We start from the raw sequence: 20,387 nt of genomic DNA on the forward strand, positions 1-20,387 counted from the left end.
TGACAGACATCACCGCCTTGAGGGTCAAGGTTTGGGTGATTAGATTTTAGATTTAACCCCTGCCACTCCTATTACGTTATTAAACAGGCCAGAGAACTGAGGAACTGAGTCAGATTTGAAATGGCCAAAGTAGGTTCCGAGAATGTTAATCTTTGTGGTTCAGTTGTACTTGTCCAGCAAAATTTAGTTAATCATTTCTGTGGTTTTTGCTACAGGTCAAAAAAACATAAGGGTCTAAGTTAAATGCCAAGACGGCAGATGTGTTATGTTTACGAAACACTTCACAAAATACAGTATAAACTATTACAGTACTTGATTTTAGACAGAGCAAATCTTTGTATACACAGTCCTGAATGACAGCTAAAATTGCCAGCTGTAAATATGCTTAAAAGCTGACTGATACTATATTCCCAGGCATCACAAGTCGAACTTCCAGACAAAAAGCCTCAATCAGCAATGTACTCTTCAAAACTTAACCACCTGCTTCATAATTTACAGTGCAAACCACAGAAAAACCATTACAAACCAATTACATATTACCAGGAAATTCAGCACATCCTTTACATTTTTGATTTTAAAAACATGCTTTTTGTTCGTTTTCTGTCAGGAGATTGAAGAGACAGATGCACCACAGCCAATATACTCTTAAAAACGGACATGTGTTGAGGCACGAGTAAATGAATGAAACATAAACATCCTAACCAACAGGCAGCTTGACCTTACATAAAAGCTTTGCATTGATTTTTAAAATCAAAAATTACATTTAGACCATGTGACTATCTGGGACTATATGGAAATCTAATAATAAGTTGGTTAGTGTGGATTTCATCTAAGTTCTCAAGAATTTGTCTGAAGATCGATGGGACCATAAGAGCTTCTAGTCAAAATCAATAAAACTATATGATTGGTCCCTAGTGTAGTCCCTTAGTAACTGCACTGCCAGCTAACGTCTGAAGTCATTTCTTGCTAGACGATTTCACTAATGGCCATCGTTATGTCATGATGAGAAGGCAACAAGTTCAATTTTTAAGATGTCACTAGAACTGGACAGCCAGAAACAGACAAAGCCAAAGCGACTACTTTCATGAATACACACACATTACCATTTGACAGTTTAATTCAGTCGAAATCAAATAATCCTGAAAAAAAAAAAAAAAAAGTGTCACCGTTTTCACAAAAACATTAAGCAGCACCACTGTTTTCGACATTGATAATAATAATAAATGTTTCTAGAGCTTTTTCTTCGGAAGCAAATCATTATATTAGAATGATTTCTAAAGGACCATGTGACACTAAAGACTGGAGTAATGATGCTGAAAATTCAGCTTTTCAGATTTTAAAGAAAGGAATATTTGAATTCAATAACAATATTTGTGCATACTTTTTATTGTATTTGTTTTAGCTTATTAGAATATCACACTGTTAGCTTAGCTACATGCTGTGTCTCCAAGGCGGCTTACTAGGTTTTGAAAAATATAAACACTCAAGACAGACTCAACTTTTCATTAAAGCACCATGATGTTCATTATAGAAGTCAGAGATCTCATGAGAGGACATAGCACAGATACTGTAAACAGAGGTCTAGGACTGTATGCTTACGGAGTTTCCATACAGACTTATCCTATATAATGACCTTCACATGGGCGAGTGTATATATGAACATCTCTGCTCATGTGAAAACGCACATGCATCCAACCACATATTGGGGATCGCATTTCATTGCCAAAAAATTGGTATTTAAAAAGTTCCTGAAAACATCTGCATTAGGGTTTAAATACTGGATACAGATCCCAGCAGCACAAAAAAAAAACTGCTTAGTAACTTTGGTTTGAATTAAAAAGTAGTTCTTCCCTTGTTAAATGTGACGCTAATTAACTTTAACAATGCAATCAACCAAAGATGCAGCCTCTTTCAGGTTTGACGTTAGTCTTTCCATCATGAAAGCAGCACGATACGGTAAAAAAAAAAAAAAAAACTCAGCTGCTGTTCTTCCATGACTGAAACAACAGACAAATGTCATCCATATGTGAAGCTCTGTATTTGTATAAAAACATTACCAAACAGGCACTGTGTAAATCAGAATAATACAGTATCTCAAAAAACGTTTACATGAATGCTTTGGATAAATAAATACATTCTTGTAGATCTCTTTCAGGTTTTAAATATCACATTCTGTGTATATAAAGTTACAGCACTAAAATGTAAGCTAGCTCGATTTAATTTAGGAAAAGTCCATTTGATTTGTGAAAAATAAGTTGGAAAATGTGTGATACCGAGGTACTGATATACACACATATTTCTGTAAATAGCACTGTAGATGTTAACGTCACACGTAATGTGAAATCTAACAGATGTCAAGCAGTCATGTGAATTGCTTGCATAACCTTCTGTGCCATGAGAGGACTTGAGTTTATAGTTCAGAGTGCTGGCGAGGTGCTTGGGGGTTTGGTGATGGATGTGGGGTTCGTCTTTGGTTTGGGGTCACATGCTTCTGCTCTCTGTGGTCTTCCCTGCCCCCAGTCTTCATATTAGGAGCCCTCTGAGCTGCGTAAGTCGGCGCTTCTTGGTCCATTATTGCCAGAAAGTCAAAGAATGGCACAGGAGGGCCCCATTTCCCATCTGGGATCAAGCCTAAAAGAAAACAGAGAAAAAAAACAGAATGTTGTTGTTCGTGACGTCTGTCAAACTCGTTGTTTCACAAAGGTTGATGAAGAACAGCTAGTGTAACTTGTTGAGTAAACTCTTAATTACTCTGTGTACATGCTACTTATGACAACAAAACAGCACTTAGGGAACTAAATGATGCTTGATACCTGGAAATCATAAGTAGAGGAGTTTACTAATGGACAGTGACAAGTGATTCCAGATGTCTTAGTGTGGAAACTATGTAAACTGATCTACTATAATTCCTGTGAAAACACAAGGAATCGTGCACACAGACGACATACTGTAGCTGCATGCTATAATAAAACAATTTATAATATTACAACATAGCTGCATGCTATAATAAAACTATTTATTAACAATGAATGGTCAAAAATACACTACTGTTTAAAGGTTTGTGATCAGTAAGATAAATACACCACTGAAGCGGTGGAAAATAAGTAAAATAACTTTATTCAATAATTCTGCTCCTCTACGTCAGCGTTGCGCCATTTTGGAGAGTGCTTTCTACATTTGTTTACGAGAACAGCGTAACAGTGCGGCTGATACAGAACAGCGTACGCCGTTTGCGTCCAGCGGATACTCTCCAAAATGGTGCTACGCTGACGCACAGTCATTATTTTAGTTTTCTTTGCGTACAAAAAAGTATTCCCGTAGCTTCGTAAAATTACAATTGAACCACTGATGGCAGATGGACTATTTTGACGATGTCTTTCATACTTTTCTGGGCCTTGACAGGAGCTGGTTTTCCATCACCCTGTTTTAATGCGCATTTTGAAGTATCGCATGAGAAACGAGTGATGGAAATGCCAAATTTCTAATAAAAATCCCTTAATTCGCAAAAAAGTTTTTACGCTCGCTTGAGGTGGTTTTTGACTTGTGCGAAAAAGGGTTAATGGGAGATGGAAATGTATTTTGCAAATAAATTCCTCCAAGCGCATCAAAAAAGTCATGTGACTTTGCGCTATGAGACGGGCTAACTTGACTAGCAGCGGACTGATCTCGTTCCACAGCATCTGAAATGTTATGGTCGTTCTGAAATGCCTGAACAAAGTCTGTCATCAAAGTATTTCTGTATAATTGTCTTACACGACTGTGTTCCCAAACAGCAGCATTCACCTCCGAAAGCAATGACAGCATTTATTGTGTTTCATCTGCTCGCTCTTGAGGCGCAATTAATTTTTCGTATATGAAAATTATTATATTCAGTAGATTATCCTAGTTTTCTATAGGCTATTTAGTGCCAGTTTACCAGGAGGTGACGATTGTGTTCTCTTTGACTCGTTGGATGGAAACGGTGCTCGTTTGCAAATGTTTTATGCGATATTCAAAATTTGCGCATAAGTTAAATTCACAACTTTGGATGGAAACCCGGCTAGTGTTAATTGTTTGGCAGTCAATGGGACAGTCACAAGCCTCCTGGTTCTCATCCAAAATATCTTAAATTGTGTTCCGAGGATGAACAAAGCTTTTACAGGTTTGGAACAACATGGGGGTAAGTGATCAATGACAAAATTTTCATTCCGGGTTGGAGTAACCCTTCAATGACATTCGCCTTCCTGAAGCTAAAGTGCAAGGTTTCTGATCAAAAACATCAGCTCATATCACACTCTAGGAAAATGGATCAAAAGATGTGCCATATACTGTAAAACACTGGAAGACAGAGATTGATAGACTATCACTAGCAGTCTTCTCATAAGTCACTAATGCGGAGAGTAATGTCTGTGGTGTGGTGGGATTAATCAGCTCTGACGAAATGCTTAGTAACCGACCAAACAATGCTGGTTGCTCAAATTACAGGAAAAGCGGACATCTGGGTCCTTGGAATTATTTTGGAAATGAGAATGATACTGTTTCCAAACACATTTTAGTGGTGTTTTCTAAGACAAGAATCACTATTAATATTGCTCATACTTACAGATAGAGGTTTACCGTTAGAGGTTTTTCCCATCCCTTAAATCATGCGGTTTGTTGACAAGAGGTGTGATATTACAGTACTTTTCCAAACAATCTGGCATATGATTTAGCTGGAGGACTATAAAACAGGCGAAAAATGTCAAAGGGACCCAAGCCATATCTAGAGACCTGAATAAAAGACTCTTTCAACTAATAAACAACCACTTAGCAATCCAACCGCTCAGAATACTTCAGAAATCTTGCATAAGCAATATATAAATAATAGTATAAATTACACCACCATTCAAAAGTTTAATAAGTTCAAAATATTAAACAGCACAACTGTTTTCAGATAATACTTAAAAATGTTTCTTGAGCACCAAATCAGCATATTAGAATGATTTCTGAAGGAACATGTGACACTGGAAACTGGCGTAATGATGCTGAAAATTCAGCTTTGCTTCACAGGAATAAATTATTATTTTAAATATATTGAAATGGAAAATGGCTATTTTAAATAGTAAAAATTTTTCCACAATATTACTCTTTTTACGGCATTGGACCTTAAAATTAAGTGTGACCGGTAGGGTAAATAAAGTAATATAATAAATATAATGAATACAAAATGTGATATTTATAATGACAGGAAATTCTGAAGGTGTAACAGGATATGAAATGTCACTCATCGCTCCCATGAACACAACGAGGGCAAGTCCTGCTGCATCTAAACTTTAATGTGGTGACATTGCCACTCATTATGCAAAGTTTCCATGTGAAATGCAAAATTAAAAGTAGAATCTTTCTTGTGCCGAGAGACTGAATCCCTTCTCTGGTCACACAGAAAAGAGAAGGACAAACCCATGAATGTGTAACGGGAATGATTACACTTACCTCCCCATTACACATACAGGACCAAAAAAAGAGTCTAAAACACTAACATTGCAGTTATGACAATAAGCAAACAGCCTAATAAAATCTATGGGCCCATATAGCAGAAAGGAAACAACTATTGTGTTTTCCTTGCACCAAGAGGCATAAAATGGGCACGTATACTATGACTCTTTTAACAGCAATACAAAGGACATTTCATTATAATTACACTAATTCTTCATGGATAAAATTCAGATCATGTGTAGACAATTGTATTTGCGCTGCATCTCACTGGCACATGAAATTTAATAAATATCTTGCGATGGATAAAGTGCTTCATCCATCCTCATAAAACACATTTTAAACGACAGACGGATGAAGCCATCTTTTTCGGAAGTGCAAAAGCTGCCAAAAAAAGTCGCCCGGCCCCAGGAGTCCAGCAGAAGGTTTCAGGGAAATAACTTGTAACAATCAGACACAATTAAGGGATACGGTTTCCTCTCAGCATCATAGGAAGCAGATGGGAGATGCTGAGAAGTGGGTATAAAACCAGTTCAGGTTTTGACACTGACAAAAGCAAGACCCGCTCGGAGACCATCAGCGGAATGGAGCGGCGTGTCTTTGGGGACGTGCAGTGAGAGCGCATTTTGGAAAGGCATCAACAGAGTTGAGTGCTGGATCTGAGTGATTGGGCTTGTTTTTAACCACAGGCAACAATAGTGATTGTATTAGGGGAAAAATGTTGATGAGGTTCTGAATGGAGAGGGTGTGATCTCAAACACTGTCGGAGTACTTTGTGCCAGATTTTTCAGGGCAGGGGTGTGCGATGACTGATTCCTGGAACTGTAGGTACGTAACAAACGTTGCCAACAATTACAAGGACATATTTGATGTATTCAAATATCTAACTACTGAGAAAGGTAGCTAAAGAGGAGGTACAGTTTGAAGACATTCACATAGTTACCACAAAATAATACTTTGCCAAAAAGGCACGACCAGGTGGAACCAATATATTTCCAAGTAATTTTTTTGCCATGAACGAAAGTGAACTACTGACAAAATCGCAGATGATGTGAATATAAAAATAAAGATACCATTAACTGATATAAAAATGAAATTAATTTATAAAATAAAAATATTCATGTTAAGCACATATTATAAAAATAATTTTATTTCAATAGATTTTAACAAAATAAAATATTTCAAATGCTAAATTTTTAATGTTAATATGCTAAAAAAAAAAAAAAAATATTTACAAAATGCAGTATTTTAATGCTGATATGCTAAAATATAAAATAACAAAATAAAATAAATGCCCAAATATCTAAGATATTCCTGTCATTAAATAAGGCTTTTGGCTGTGTTTATGTTCAATCAGCATAACGGTGACTGTAAAGTATTTTAGGTATGGAAATATTGCGAGTTTTGATATTTGGAATATGGTCATTGCGCAACTTTGGGGAATGTTAATTATATTGACGAAAACTTGACTGTTTGTTTTTTTCATTCATTTTGTTGCACCTGGTTAGGGCTGAAAACTGAACCAAACTGTTGTTTTTTGGATCGAGATCCTTTAATTAAAAGCTACAGGGACTCACCTGCTGGTTGTTCCTGTTTGTTTTCCACATCGTGAACCCACTGCAGGATGTACTTAGCCATTAGGGGGCGCTCTGGGGGGAAAAGAAACACCTCTCCTCCAGTTTTTAACCGTGACATCACCAAAACAGGAAGTGGAGGTACAAAGCCAAGATACTTTTCCAGGATAGACCTCCCGACAGGTGTCCGACCTCTAAAACCCCACAGATGACAATTAACAAAGGGTTTCCTTAAAGTGAATGCATTTTGATTAATGTGTCTAACAGATCATGTTCCTCACAGATGGATCCAACATGGCAGGAAGGAATCCAGCTGTCCAGAGCTCAGCGGCCGCTTTATCTCATCTAAAGCCTTCGTACTCTCTGTACTGTCCTCCTTTCCGATAAAAAGCAGCAGCAAAGGTTTCCCAAGCTCCAAATACCATGGAAGATTCTCTACAGTCAGTTCAGGCTTTAATGCAAAACACAACATATTTAAATTTTATTAGTGAGGTTTTTGCAAAGGAACAAAAGGCGACTTTTATTGGAAAAAAGATGGCATTTTGAGAAGGAGCGTATTTTCCCACCAAGTGTGAAGGGGCATGTAGGGATGAATTATTTCACTTTCCTATTTTTTACATGTTTGTTTTTGTAAATTTAAATGTATTGTCATATCAGCGTCACAAGCTATTACATGTCAGATAAAGATTCAACAATAATAAAATAAATAAATAATTACAATAAATACAAATATTTTATAAGTCTATAAGAGATTCTTTAAATTGTAAAAGCGTTTCTGGGTCTGTCTCAAAAAATAAGTCCTTCATATCACATTTCATGTAAATAAGTTAAGCTTAACTATTTTTTTTAGTATTTTATATATATATATATATATATACAGTGAGGAAAATAAGTATTTGAACACCCTGCTATTTTGCAAGTTTGCAAAAATCCAGAAATCACAATGTATGATTTTTTAACTATTTATTTGTATGATACAGCTGCAAATAAGTATTTGAACACCTGAGAAAATCAATGTTAATATTTGGTACAGTAGCCTTTGTTTGCAATTACAGAGGTCAAACGCTTTCCTGTAGTTTTTCACCAGGTTTGCACACACTGCAGGAGGGATTTTGGCCCACCTCCACACAGATCTTCTCTAGATCAGTCAGGTTTCTGGCCTGTCGCTGAGAAACACGGAGTTTGAGCTCCTCCAAAGATTCTCTATTGGGTTTAGGTCTGAGACTGGCTAGGCCACGCCAGAACCTTGATATGCTTCTTACAGAGCCACTCCTTGGTTATCCTGGTTGTGTGCTTCGGGTCATTGTCATGTTGGAAGACCCAGCCTCGACCCATCTTCAATGCTCTAACTGAGGGAAGGAGGTTGTTCCCCAAAATCTCACAATACATGGCCCCGGTCATCCTCTCCTTAATACAGTGCAGTCGCCCTGTCCCATGTGCAGAAAAACACCCCAAAGATGATGCTACCACCCCATGCTTCACAGTAGGGATGGTGTTCTTGGGATGGTACTCATCATTCTTCTTCCTCCAAACACGTTTAGTGGAATTATGACCAAAAAGTTCTATTTTGGTCTCATCTGACCACATGACTTTCTCCCATGACTCCTCTGGATCATCCAAATGGTCATTGGCAAACTTAAGTCGGGCCTGGACATGTGCTGGTTTAAGCAGGGGAACCTTCCGTGCCATGCATGATTTCAAACCATGACGCCTTAGTGTATTACCAACAGTAACCTTGGAAACGGTGGTCCCAGCTCTTTTCAGGTCATTGACCAGCTCCTCCCGTGTAGTTCTGGGCTGATTTCTCACCTTTCTTAGGATCATTGAGACCCCACGAGGTGAGATCTTGCATGGAGCCCCAGTCCGAGGGAGATTGACAGTCATGTTTAGCTTCTTCCATTTTCTAATGATTGCTCCAACAGTGGACCTTTTTCACCAAGCTGCTTGGCAATTTCCCTGTAGCCCTTTCCAGCCTTGTGGAGGTGTACAATTTTGTCTCTAGTGTCTTTGGACAGCTCTTTGGTCTTGGCCATGTTAGTAGTTAGATTCTTATTGATTGTATGGGGTGGACAGGTGTCTTTATGCAGCTAACGACCTCAAACGGGTGCATCTAATTTAGGATAATAAATGGAGTGGAGGTGGACATTTTAAAGGCAGACTAACAGGTCTTTGAGGGTCAGAATTCTAGCTGATAGACAGGTGTTCAAATACTTATTTGCAGCTGTATCATACAAATAAATAGTTAAAAATCATACATTGTGATTTCTGGATTTTTTTTTAGATTATGTCTCTCACAGTGGACATGCACCTCGATGACAATTTCAGACCCTCCATGATTTCTAAGTGGGAGAACTTGCAAAATAGCAGGGTGTTCAAATACTTATTTTCCTCACTGTATCTATATATATATACATACTATTAGATTATTTATTAATATTATTTATTAGTATTAATTTTGAATTAGGTTTTATTTTTATATTTTAAGTTTTCATTTGAGTTTTATTAATATAATTTTGTTATTAGCTCTTATTTGTAATATTATTATACAATTTATGTAACTAATTTTTTTTTCAGTTTTAGATCACTTTTGACATTCAACAGAAATGTATTTTATTTCAGTGTTTGTCAACAAATTTTTATATATGTAATTTCTTTTTACAATTAATGAAAACAAATTCATTAGTTTGTTTTAGTGTACAATAACAACTCTTAACGACATCAATGTGGAGAGCCAGTCAATTCATGTTACTTAAATTCCAGTAAAACACATGTGATTCCAATATAAAGTACCATTGAGCAACTGTGAAGCATGTGGTAAATTTGCAACTAGTTTCTCAAAACAACTTACAAAACGATCCAGCTCCACTTGTTTTATAAGTGAGACCAGGTCGGTTGGTGAGGATGATGGGAGAGAATAGACCTCATAAGGAACTCCAGGGCCGCGGGACACCAGTAGAGCAGGCAGGTTTACTGACAGGCCCTCCACCCTGATCAAATACAGAGCAGTCAGCTGGAACGCTTTCTTACATCACACTGAAGTCCACACATGTATCATCTTGTTAAGACACTGACAATTTCTTTGAAATGCAAGGTATAATCTCAGGTATACTACATCATCAAAATAGATACCATTGCTCTGCCTCTTTGTGGGCAAACAGCCCAAGAATTGTCTCTCCTCTGAGGAGTGTTGCAGCTTCTTCAAATGAAGTTACACCTAAGACATAAAGAGCACATGACTGACAGGTTCCTCTGCACATGTAACAAGTTATGCAATACATGCTGCACCCATAAAATACATTTTGATTGCCATAATATAAAAATAGAATGTGATTATACAAGCGGTATAACATTTGAAGAGGTCATGTAGTGTATTATTATTTTATTTGTTTCCTGCAGTCCACTTACAATGTCAAAGTCAATAACAGTGGTAACTTGGTATTTACATGTCCATTGTCTGCATCCTTCTGACCATCAAAATTAAACTGGCTGCTGTGGTTTTAAAGGGAAAGTTCACCCAAAAAATGTATTCTGTCATTATTTACTCACCCTCATGTCATTCCAAACCTGTTTGACTTAATTTCTTTAAAATATCTTCCATGTTCAACAGAAGGTGGAAATTCATGAATGTGTGGGATGACATAAGGGTGAGTAAATAATGACAGAATTTTCATTTTTGGATGAACTACCTTTTAATGTTTTTTATGTAAACCCTCACATTTTTATCTAATGCTGGAATTTTTCAGAAGGTTATGAAGAGCGCAGGTGTTACACGAAACCAAGATAAGCACCATTTACCCTCTTTTTATTAGTTCTTCTGGTGCTCAGGCTTGGAAATCACCATCCACTTTCACTTTGTGCAAAACAGAAGCTCAGACGTTCTGCATAACAGTTCTTGTGCATTTCACAGAAAAATTAATTATTTTTAGTGCCACAAGAGAAACAAAGGCTATTTTATAGCCAGATTAAAGTAGTTTTAAATTATTTTCTTAGAATATTACAATAAAAACTACACTACTGTTCAAAGGTTTGGTCAGATTTTTTATTATATCTTGTACTCACTAAGACTGCATTTATTTACTGTAAAAAAAGTTAAAACTAAATACAGTACAAACAGTAATATTACAAGATGTTATTACAATTTAAAATAATTGTTCTCTATTTGAATATATTTTAAAAGGTAATTTATTCCTTTGATGCAAAGCTGAATTTTCAGCATCTTTACTCTAGTCTTCAGTCAAGTCATCTTTATTTATATAGTGCTTTTAACAATACAGATTGTGTCAAAGCACTTAACAGTATCAAATTGGAGGATAGAGTGTCAGTAATGTATAATGATAAGATTAAATCACTCAATTTCAGTGTCACATGATCCTTCAGAAATTATTCTAATTTTATGATTTGGTGCGCAAGAAAGATTTCTTATTATTATCAACATTGAAAACAGTTGTGCTGCTTAATGTTTGTGTGGAAATTATGTATTTTTGGTAGTGAATATAAGGTCTTTCAATTTTCTATTTGATAAATTCAAAATTTTTCCTGGTAAAACGTCTAATAAATGTGTTTTCTAAAAAAAGTGTCTCACAGAAGAAAAACACAATATGGGGTTATAACATGACAGTCAATCATTTTTGAGTGAACTACTCCTTTTAGGTTTATACATGTATATATCCTCTATCTATCACATAGCAGTGATTCCTGGGAAAATTGGCTTACCCATGTCATGTGTTGAACTGAAAAGGCCCAGCACTCTGACAGGGGTCAGATATACATGTTTACTGTACAAATCTCCCTCCAAGAACGACCTCACCTCAGCAGAGGAGGAGAGATGGGTAGGACAGGAGACCAGACTCCTGCAACAACAAAAGTAACTCATGAATAAACATCAGGTGTGAAAACTGAGATATCTTGATTAAAGGCTTGGCTTTCTGTGTGGAAATCTAGGCAGCGCGTTTACGATCACTGCACTGTTGTCTTGGGAGCATCTATTAATTGATTTTTGATGGTGCTCTACAGATAAAGCACTACTATTGCCTTTATCAGCTCTCCGCCATATAAGAACATATAAAAGAAGGTCAGTGTGGAGGCACAAACTGCAAATGCACTCTTCAATCACCAGGCCTCTAATTTAAAGAAGACGGCCCACTTTCAGGTTAATCCTGAGTGACGGAGACTAAATCACACCCTGATGATCTGACCTTGTGTGGGAAAGAGGACATAATACTCACAGTAGTATGAACCTGTGTAGGCTCTTGGTTCCCAGCATCCCCCTGTAGAGCTGAGCAGCAGCCATGGGCCGATAGATCAGAACGGTGGGGAAGGAAGTGACGTTCTGATCACTGCAAATGTCAGTCCATTCTCCACAGTTTACTGCCGCCAACTTGACCCCATTCATACCTGAACATGATAAAGAAAGAGACAGAGCAAAAACTGAGAGATGTGTGTTTAATATATGCTGATATTAATTGCACAAGTCTTTGACACTCTGACTGAAGTCTGTGCATATTTTTAACACAATATGCGCTGCCAGGTGATAAAATTGACACAAAAGTGAATTTTTCATTTCTTTGAAGTTTTAGTCCCCTTTGGTTGAACATCCAATGACATTCAATGTAAAATAATTAGTTAAAAAAAAAAAAAAAACTGTACAATATAAAATAATAAATAAATAAATAAAACATATCTATCTATCTATCTATATATATTTATTTATTTATACTGCCGCTCAAAAGTTTGGGATCAGTAAGATTTTTAATGTTTTAAGTAATGATTTTTAAGTTTCTTCTGCTCATCAAGGCTGTATCTATTTGATCAAAAATACATTAAAAAAAACTGTTATTTTGTGAAATATTATTGCAATTTAAAATAACAGTTTTCTATTTTAATATACTTTAAAATATAATTTATTTCTGTGATCAAAGCTTAATTTTCAGCATCATTACTCCAGTCTTCAGTGTCACATGATCTTTCAGAAATCATTCTAATATGCTGATTTATAATCAATGTTGGAAACCGTTGTGCTGCTTCATATTTTATTGATTTTTTTTAGGATTCTCTGATTAATAAAAAGTTAAAAAGAACAGCATTTATTTAAAAAATACATGTTGTGTTACAATATACAATGCTATTCAACAGTTTGGGGTCAGTACATTTTTCTTTCTTTTTTTTTTTTTAAAGAAATTAATACTTTTATTCAGGAGGAATATGTTAAATGAATAAAAAGTCACAGAAAAGACTTACTTATATTGTTAGAAAATATATCTATTTTGAACAAATGCTGCTCTTTTTAAGTTTGTATTCATTAAAAAAAAAAAAAAAAAAAAAAAGAAGTATCATGTTCCAAAAAACAATATGAAGCAGCACAACAGATTCAACACTCATAATACATCAGCATATTAGAATGATTTCTGAAAGGTCATGTGACACTGAAGACAGGAGTAATGCTGAAAAATCAGCGCTGCGTCACAGAAATAAATTCTATTTTACAGTATATTAAAAATGAAACCAATATTAGAAATTGCAATAAGATTTCACAATATTACTGTTTTTTCTGTATTTTTGATCAAGGCCTTGATGAGCAGAAGAGACTCCTTAAAAAACATTAAAAGCGGCAATATATATATATATATATATATATATATATATATATATATATATATATATATATATATATATATATATATACACACATACATATAACCTGTATGACTTTTTGTGGAACACGAAAGATATTTTAATAAATGTCTGTGTTGTTTTTGTCCCTTTAAAATGAAAGTGAGTGGGGTTCATGTTTCAAAATATTTTCCCCTCCAAAATATAAAGTCACACACGTTGACATAAAGGTTTAAGTACATTAAATGAAATTATTTAAAGAAAGATGAGGAAATAAGGGATAGAGGAAATAACTTCATACATCAACTTAAAATCCATACCAGTCTGTTAAAAATCATTACAAAAATGGTTCAGAAAAGGGATGTTATTCCTGAGTAAAATCATTTGTTTGCAGATTCCACTTGGTTTTCTATTGTATTAACTAATGCAACGTCTTAAGTGTCCAAATACTTTTTGAAGCCAGTGTAAAAGCAAAACAATTTATTATGTAGAGACCAAGAATGACTTTTCTTTAATATTATCTGAAAATGGATTCCATCAAATGAATCAATAAAGAAAAAAAGCACAACGTAACTCGATTTACAGAATTTCTACACTCTCTGGCAATTTTGTTCATCACAGAAATGTTTTTACCTTCAAGTGCATCTGCCACCTCTATATACGACTGAACGAAAGCCAAACAGACAGCATCCCCTAGAGGGCAAAAGTGGATATGTCAGGGTAGATTCGTCTTATACATCATATAATAATACAAAAAGTAAAACTCACACTTAAAATAGAACAGCACCACTGTGATATCATTCTGTGTGACTGTTGTTTGAAAAGTGTCTGAAGAGAGTTCAATAACAGAGTCCAAATCCAGCATAAGATCACGATCTCTGTACACAGACTCGGACACCTCGTCATCGAGGATATCTGGATAAATTCAACAAGATCTTTAAAACCACTTTAAAACTACTGGAACCATTATACTAGTTAGCAATGACTGCATAGATGGCATCCTACCAAGATCTGACCAATGTTCCTCATCTTCCTCTTCATCTTCTAACTTGTGTTCTTGCAAAAGTTCGTCTTTGAAAAGTTTCACAACCCCTTCGGCGCTATTCAGGGTAAAGTATTTCACATTCTGTTGAGAAAAGCTTTTGTTAAAAACAGATTTGTCAAATAATCACAAATACATCCGAAGGTTAAACTGACCTCCGGTGGGAGTCTGTAAGCAGCGTTGTATTTCATCGGAGTTTTCACATTCGGACTGTCCCTGGAAAATGAAGAGAAAAAACAAACTAATTAATATCAAGAAGGAGATGTGTATTGGATGTTGTATGGATATATCAAAACTTTCTTGAAAAATGTCCCTACTCCTATTGTGCATCCTTTGCCCAAAAACATTACTTTTCATGATCTTCACCGTAAAAACTATCTATCCTTCGGAAAGGATTTTAATTTTAAGCTGACGCAAGGGAAAAGAAATATACCAATAATATCAAATTCCTCCTCTCTAAATCAATTCCAGATAGATAAAAATCAAGAAACCCACCTTAACTTACTTGGTAATAATGACAATAAACATTTGTAGGTAATATGATAATTAACATGTCTAACAATAATTAATACTTTTGTTTTTATTAATATTGGACAATGTTTCGTTTTTTTATACACTGAAACATTTTTAACATAGACATTTAAATGTTAACATTAGTCAGTTGTAAAGTAATTTGTCAATTAATTTATAAATGATAATTGGTTGTATTTATTGTAGTAGGTATATAAAACTTTTTGGACATATATTAATGCTTTTATTCAGCAAGGATGCATTAAACTGATCAAGCGTGACAGTAAAGATATTTAAACTGTTACAAAACATTTCTAATAAATGCTGTTCTTTTTATCTTTATGTGCAAGAAAAGAATCACGTTTTCTACTAAAATATTAAGCAGCATAATAAAATGTTACTTAATATAATATTACGCAGCTTAATTAAATATTAAGCCATGTTTTCAATATTGATAATGACAAATCAGCATATCAGAATGATTTCTAAAGAATCGTGTGACACTGAAGACTGGGAGTAATTATGCTGAAAATTCAGCTTTGGATCACAGGAATAAATTATGTTTTAAAATATTTTCAAATCAAAAACAAATATTTTGAATCATAATATCTCACAATATATATATATATATTTTTATTGTATCTGACTGGTTAGTTTTATGTACTTTAAGTAAAGTATAACTCTTATATTATATATATAAGGTTTTATATACTGTATTTTAATATAACATATATTAAATAATATAGGCTACATATAAAATGTGAAAGATTATAAGCATTAACCTAGACAATAATAAAAAACTAAATAAATAATAAAAATAATAAGAGTAATAAAAACAGATGAATATCACAACCTCCAATGCTTTAGCTAATTGCCCTTTGTAAAGTGTTGCCTATGGAATCTTGTTACATGAATACATGAAATGCAGTGTTGTTTTTGTTGTCGTCGTCAGCACCTGCTAATGAGCACTACTCCGACCTCCCCGCGGAGCTGCAGGGCGAGAGTTTGAGCGGTGGCCCGGTCCAGGTGCTGGGTTTGGGGCTGAGAGAACAGATACAGCACGGGCACACCGAGGTGCATATGAACCACATCTACCTCAGACGGGTCCAGCACTGCCTCTGTCTGCCAGAAAACAAGTCCACAACAAGTCCAAAATCAAACATGACAGATATGGAACTAAAGTGAGAATCAGAATTCAAACTCCTTTTTTATATCTGGTATTAATGACAGGAAGTTGAGGATGCTTTCTCACCACTAGAGGTGCTTCCATCAGCTGCAGGAAGGTGTGTATGTTGATGGTGTTGAGTGGTTTCCTCATGGGAGTGCTGGGACACGGATCAGACCGCCCGGACACAGCTTTACAGTGCAGAAACCACAGTCGTGCTTGTGAGGAAGAGGGATCGACAACCCTGTGAAGGATAACAGAAGATTCATTTGAGAGCCACTCAAGAAGTAGAAGAATTTGTTAGAATTTAAGTCAAAATTGAAAAAGATCTATTATTGAAATTTATGTTCAGTATATTGTGGTAGTTGGCAGGGTTATCATAGTTAAACAAAACCATAAAATTAAAATAGATTTTAAATTTGTAACCACATTTTTTGTTATGCGAGATAAAATAAACTATAACTGAAATAATATAAGGTTTTTGTTGTATTTTATTTATTTCTGTTATTTCATTTAATTTCAAGTAACAAAAAATATGGTAACAAATGTAAAATGTGATGAAATTTTATGGTTTTAATTACCTAATAACCCTGTCATGGACCACAATATATTCAGCAAGGCAACATTTCTCATTTTAATAAACTAAATAACTAAATAAACTAAAACTAATAAATAAAATTATTAAAAATTACACAGACCTATTTAAAAATAAAACCAAATACATGTTTTTAAAAAAATAAAAATGGCAAAATCACACGACAAAATTACTAATCTAAACTAAAATTTAAGTGAAAACATAAAATATTACAACAAAATATCAACAAAAACTATAATAGAATAGCAATGATACAAAAATAACACTGGTCGTAGGATATCAAAACAGGTGATGAGAGCTTTAGAACAACTTTGGGAACACCTTGTGGCCATTTTTTTCATAATTATATTTGTTTGTGGCAACATAAAAAAAAGTCATGCATCACATTTCTGTTTATTTTACGCTGTGAGTACCGTAATAAGGACTGAAATTATTATTATATTCCTCCTATAGAGTAAATATTAAAACTTACCCCATATGTTTCAGGACCAAAGTGCCAGTCGTCTGGACAAACTGGTATTTGGTTCCATACACAAACGCTGCCTCCATCAAAGCTCGGTGCTCTATACGGACAAAAAAAAAAAAACAAGAGATATATAATATTGCTTCATTCCAACCAAGACAATGGACTATAGAGAATATAGAGATTGTACCTGGAAGGCCAAGCACTGGTATGTGACCGACCACAATGTCACTGTTTTGTTTGGCCGCGCTCTCCACGCGCAGCAGCTCAGCAGGTGTGTGCACATAACGCACCTCACTGAAGAGGACAGAGCTGAATGGAAGAAATAAGGGACACATTCAAAGGTCAGCTGGTCAAGGTCATCACTGTAGTTCCACCAGCCGAACTATACTCATCGTTCAATGTTGGAGCTACTGTAAAAGTTTGAAATAAAGGAACTCACAAAAGGACATGAGAAACAATTGCATTGACGTCAAATACGGTATCGATGTCGAAACTCCTCAGGACCTCAGAGGCTCTGGAATGATAAAAGACAAAAAAGCTTTTGGGTTCATGTCGTTCCAAACCTGTATGACCATATGGAGTCAACGGATCATTTTTATATTTGTAACAAAAAAATAATATATGTACTTGGAAAAAAATATACAAACATTTGTCTAAACATCTCGTTGTTTCAAAAATGAAAGATGATTTTTAAAAAAGTGTCTTAAAAAAAATTGTAAAAACAGTCATTTTGTGAAATATTTGTACATTATATAACTAAAAATAAAATATTATTTTATAACATTTTTAACAACAAGAACTAACTGTTTTATATTTAATATATTTTAAAATGTTACATCAAAGCTGAATTTTTTTCAGCAGCCATTACGCAAGTCTTCAGTGTCACACGATTCTCCAGAAATCATTATAATATGCTGATTTGCTGCTCAAGAAACATTTCTTAATATTATCAATGTTGGAAACAGTTGTGCAATTTAATATTTTGCAGAAACCTTTAATTTTTCAGGATTCTTTGATAAACAACATTCAAAAGAACACTTATTTGAAACAGAATATTTTGTAACATTATAAATGACTTCACTGTAACTTTTAATCAATTTAATGAATCCTTGCTAAATAATTTCTTTCAAAAATCTCGCTCTATTCTGTTTTCTTTTTATTTATCATAATTAAAAAAAAAAAAACATGCTACATGTACTGTGTTGGGGTAACAGAGACTTGTAGCACTTGCATATCATTACTCTATTGTTGATTTTGATTGCTTCAATTATCTTCATTTGTAAGTCGCTTTGGATATAAGTGTCTGCTAAATGACTAAATGAAAATGTACTAACCCCAACATTTTGAATGTATATAATGACGTGAGGGTTAAGTTCATAATACCCGAGTTCTTATACCTGAACAAGTATGCCTTGGTCATTAGCTTTTCTCCTGTGCAGTAGTTTGCTATAGCATCTTTAGAACAGTTCACCTGTAAAAACAGTCAGTTATTCAAGTTGATATTACTGCAATACAGTCAATCATCATGTACTACATAACTAGATACCAGGAAGCTCCTTCTTCTGACATTCTGGTGAGACCTGAAATGAGATTTTGCTCACCTTTACAACTGATATCCCATAGTCCTGTAGGGCATCAGCTGACATCTCAAGCTGCTCCATGAACAGTTTGATGGTTGGATTAACTGCAAGTAAAACTATATCTTATGTAACGGCCTATGAACTTGAAAAGGTTTGACACCTCAAATGCATTGATTCAGCAAATAAGCTGATGTGCTGATCTGACTAATGACTCTTGCTTAGCTTTGCACATTATGATAACGGTTCTGCAATCATCTGCAACACATTTATCAAAGTCTCACCATGATTTCCAAAGTATATAAAGGACGTCTTCCCTGAGTGCATCCTCTCCATGAAGCTCAGGCTGGAATCTTCTATCAGTTTGGAGGAACATTGCTCTGATGTTAGGCTAAATAAAAACGCAATCAAAGAGACGATGCACATGGTGCCTGCTTTATAGACCTTTAACTTACATCCATTTACATTAGTTCATATTAAGGATGAGCTCGGTAAAAACTGGTAAACAAAGAATATATCCATATTCAATCAAAACAACTCGCCTGGGCTGTGCTACTAACAATACATCAGTCATACACTAACAAATTACATTTTTAAGGGAACCCTATAAAATATATATATATAGTCGTTTTGACTATACAAAATCCATTAGGTTAATGATTATCGGTCAGTGTTATAAATGTAAGTACTGAAAATCTACATCCTCGAAAACTAAAACAACATGCGCACACGTTGTCCAATTAAATTTGTGGGGAGGGTTTAACGGTGAGCTGAACACCAATCAGAAAGCTAAATATACAACGTATCCAATGAGAATGAAGTAGGCGGAGGGCTAATGGCTCAGCGGCGAAAGTCGTTTGAAAAGCCTGTCATTTTGGCTCCAACGCATCGGCCTGTTTCTATCCACCGCTATTTCAACTAAGAGCCAATATGGCGACTAAAGCGCATTGGTTTCCAGCTTCGTCCTATTGGTCAGTACGTGGGGCCCGAGCGTGATCGCTCCCTACATTTGATAATCGCTTCTTCTTCTTTTTTTTTAGAGTTGTTTTTCTTTGCTCGGAGGGAGCTGCCTTGCAGAGATTTGGGGATTGTTTCCTATACTTATTTGTTTTTCATTCCTTACTTACAGAACATGCATTGCATGCATAAGCCACAGCTTTGTACACCCGTCAATTTATAAACATAAATTATCCATTTATTTTGCACACTCTTATGTTAGCTCTAAAAAATAAAATCTTACAAATGTAACCACTGCAAGCTTACAAAAACAACATGCGCAAACCTCCAAGCATTATTTAAAAACAACAATGCCTATACTCTGAAAAATAAAAACGTAGAGATCCAGAGGCAGGACACACAAAAGACAAATGATTGGCTTCTCAAAAAAGTAGGCGGCAG

General features: G+C 35.1%; 1 protein-coding gene across 3 annotated transcripts; it reads right to left on the reverse strand.

Annotated features, from left to right (window-relative positions):
• Positions 1-19,762, reverse strand: txndc16 (thioredoxin domain containing 16). 3 transcript variants are annotated; one of them, XM_058749254.1, is made up of 20 exons: positions 19,532-19,762; positions 19,274-19,380; positions 19,014-19,096; positions 18,810-18,883; positions 17,852-17,926; positions 17,600-17,721; positions 17,419-17,509; positions 16,439-16,595; positions 16,142-16,308; positions 14,832-14,892; positions 14,640-14,760; positions 14,403-14,549; positions 14,268-14,327; positions 12,251-12,419; positions 11,739-11,875; positions 10,155-10,239; positions 9,874-10,012; positions 7,307-7,476; positions 7,029-7,219; positions 1-2,631 (listed from the first exon to the last, which is right to left on the reverse strand). In XM_058749254.1, exons 1-20 carry the CDS (start codon positions 19,561-19,563, stop codon positions 2,411-2,413), a joined length of 2,409 nt encoding a protein of 802 aa, XP_058605237.1. In that variant the 5' UTR covers positions 19,564-19,762; the 3' UTR covers positions 1-2,410. The 3 variants fall into 3 exon arrangements, with proteins under 3 accessions (XP_058605237.1, XP_058605238.1, XP_058605236.1); XM_058749255.1 differs by having other exon boundaries at positions 19,274-19,345; positions 19,445-19,762; XM_058749253.1 differs by having other exon boundaries at positions 19,274-19,762.
• Positions 19,763-20,387: the final 625 nt, after the last annotated feature.

Source organism: Onychostoma macrolepis, chromosome 17 (assembly GCF_012432095.1).
Source record: "Onychostoma macrolepis isolate SWU-2019 chromosome 17, ASM1243209v1, whole genome shotgun sequence".
NCBI lineage: Eukaryota > Metazoa > Chordata > Actinopteri > Cypriniformes > Cyprinidae > Onychostoma > Onychostoma macrolepis.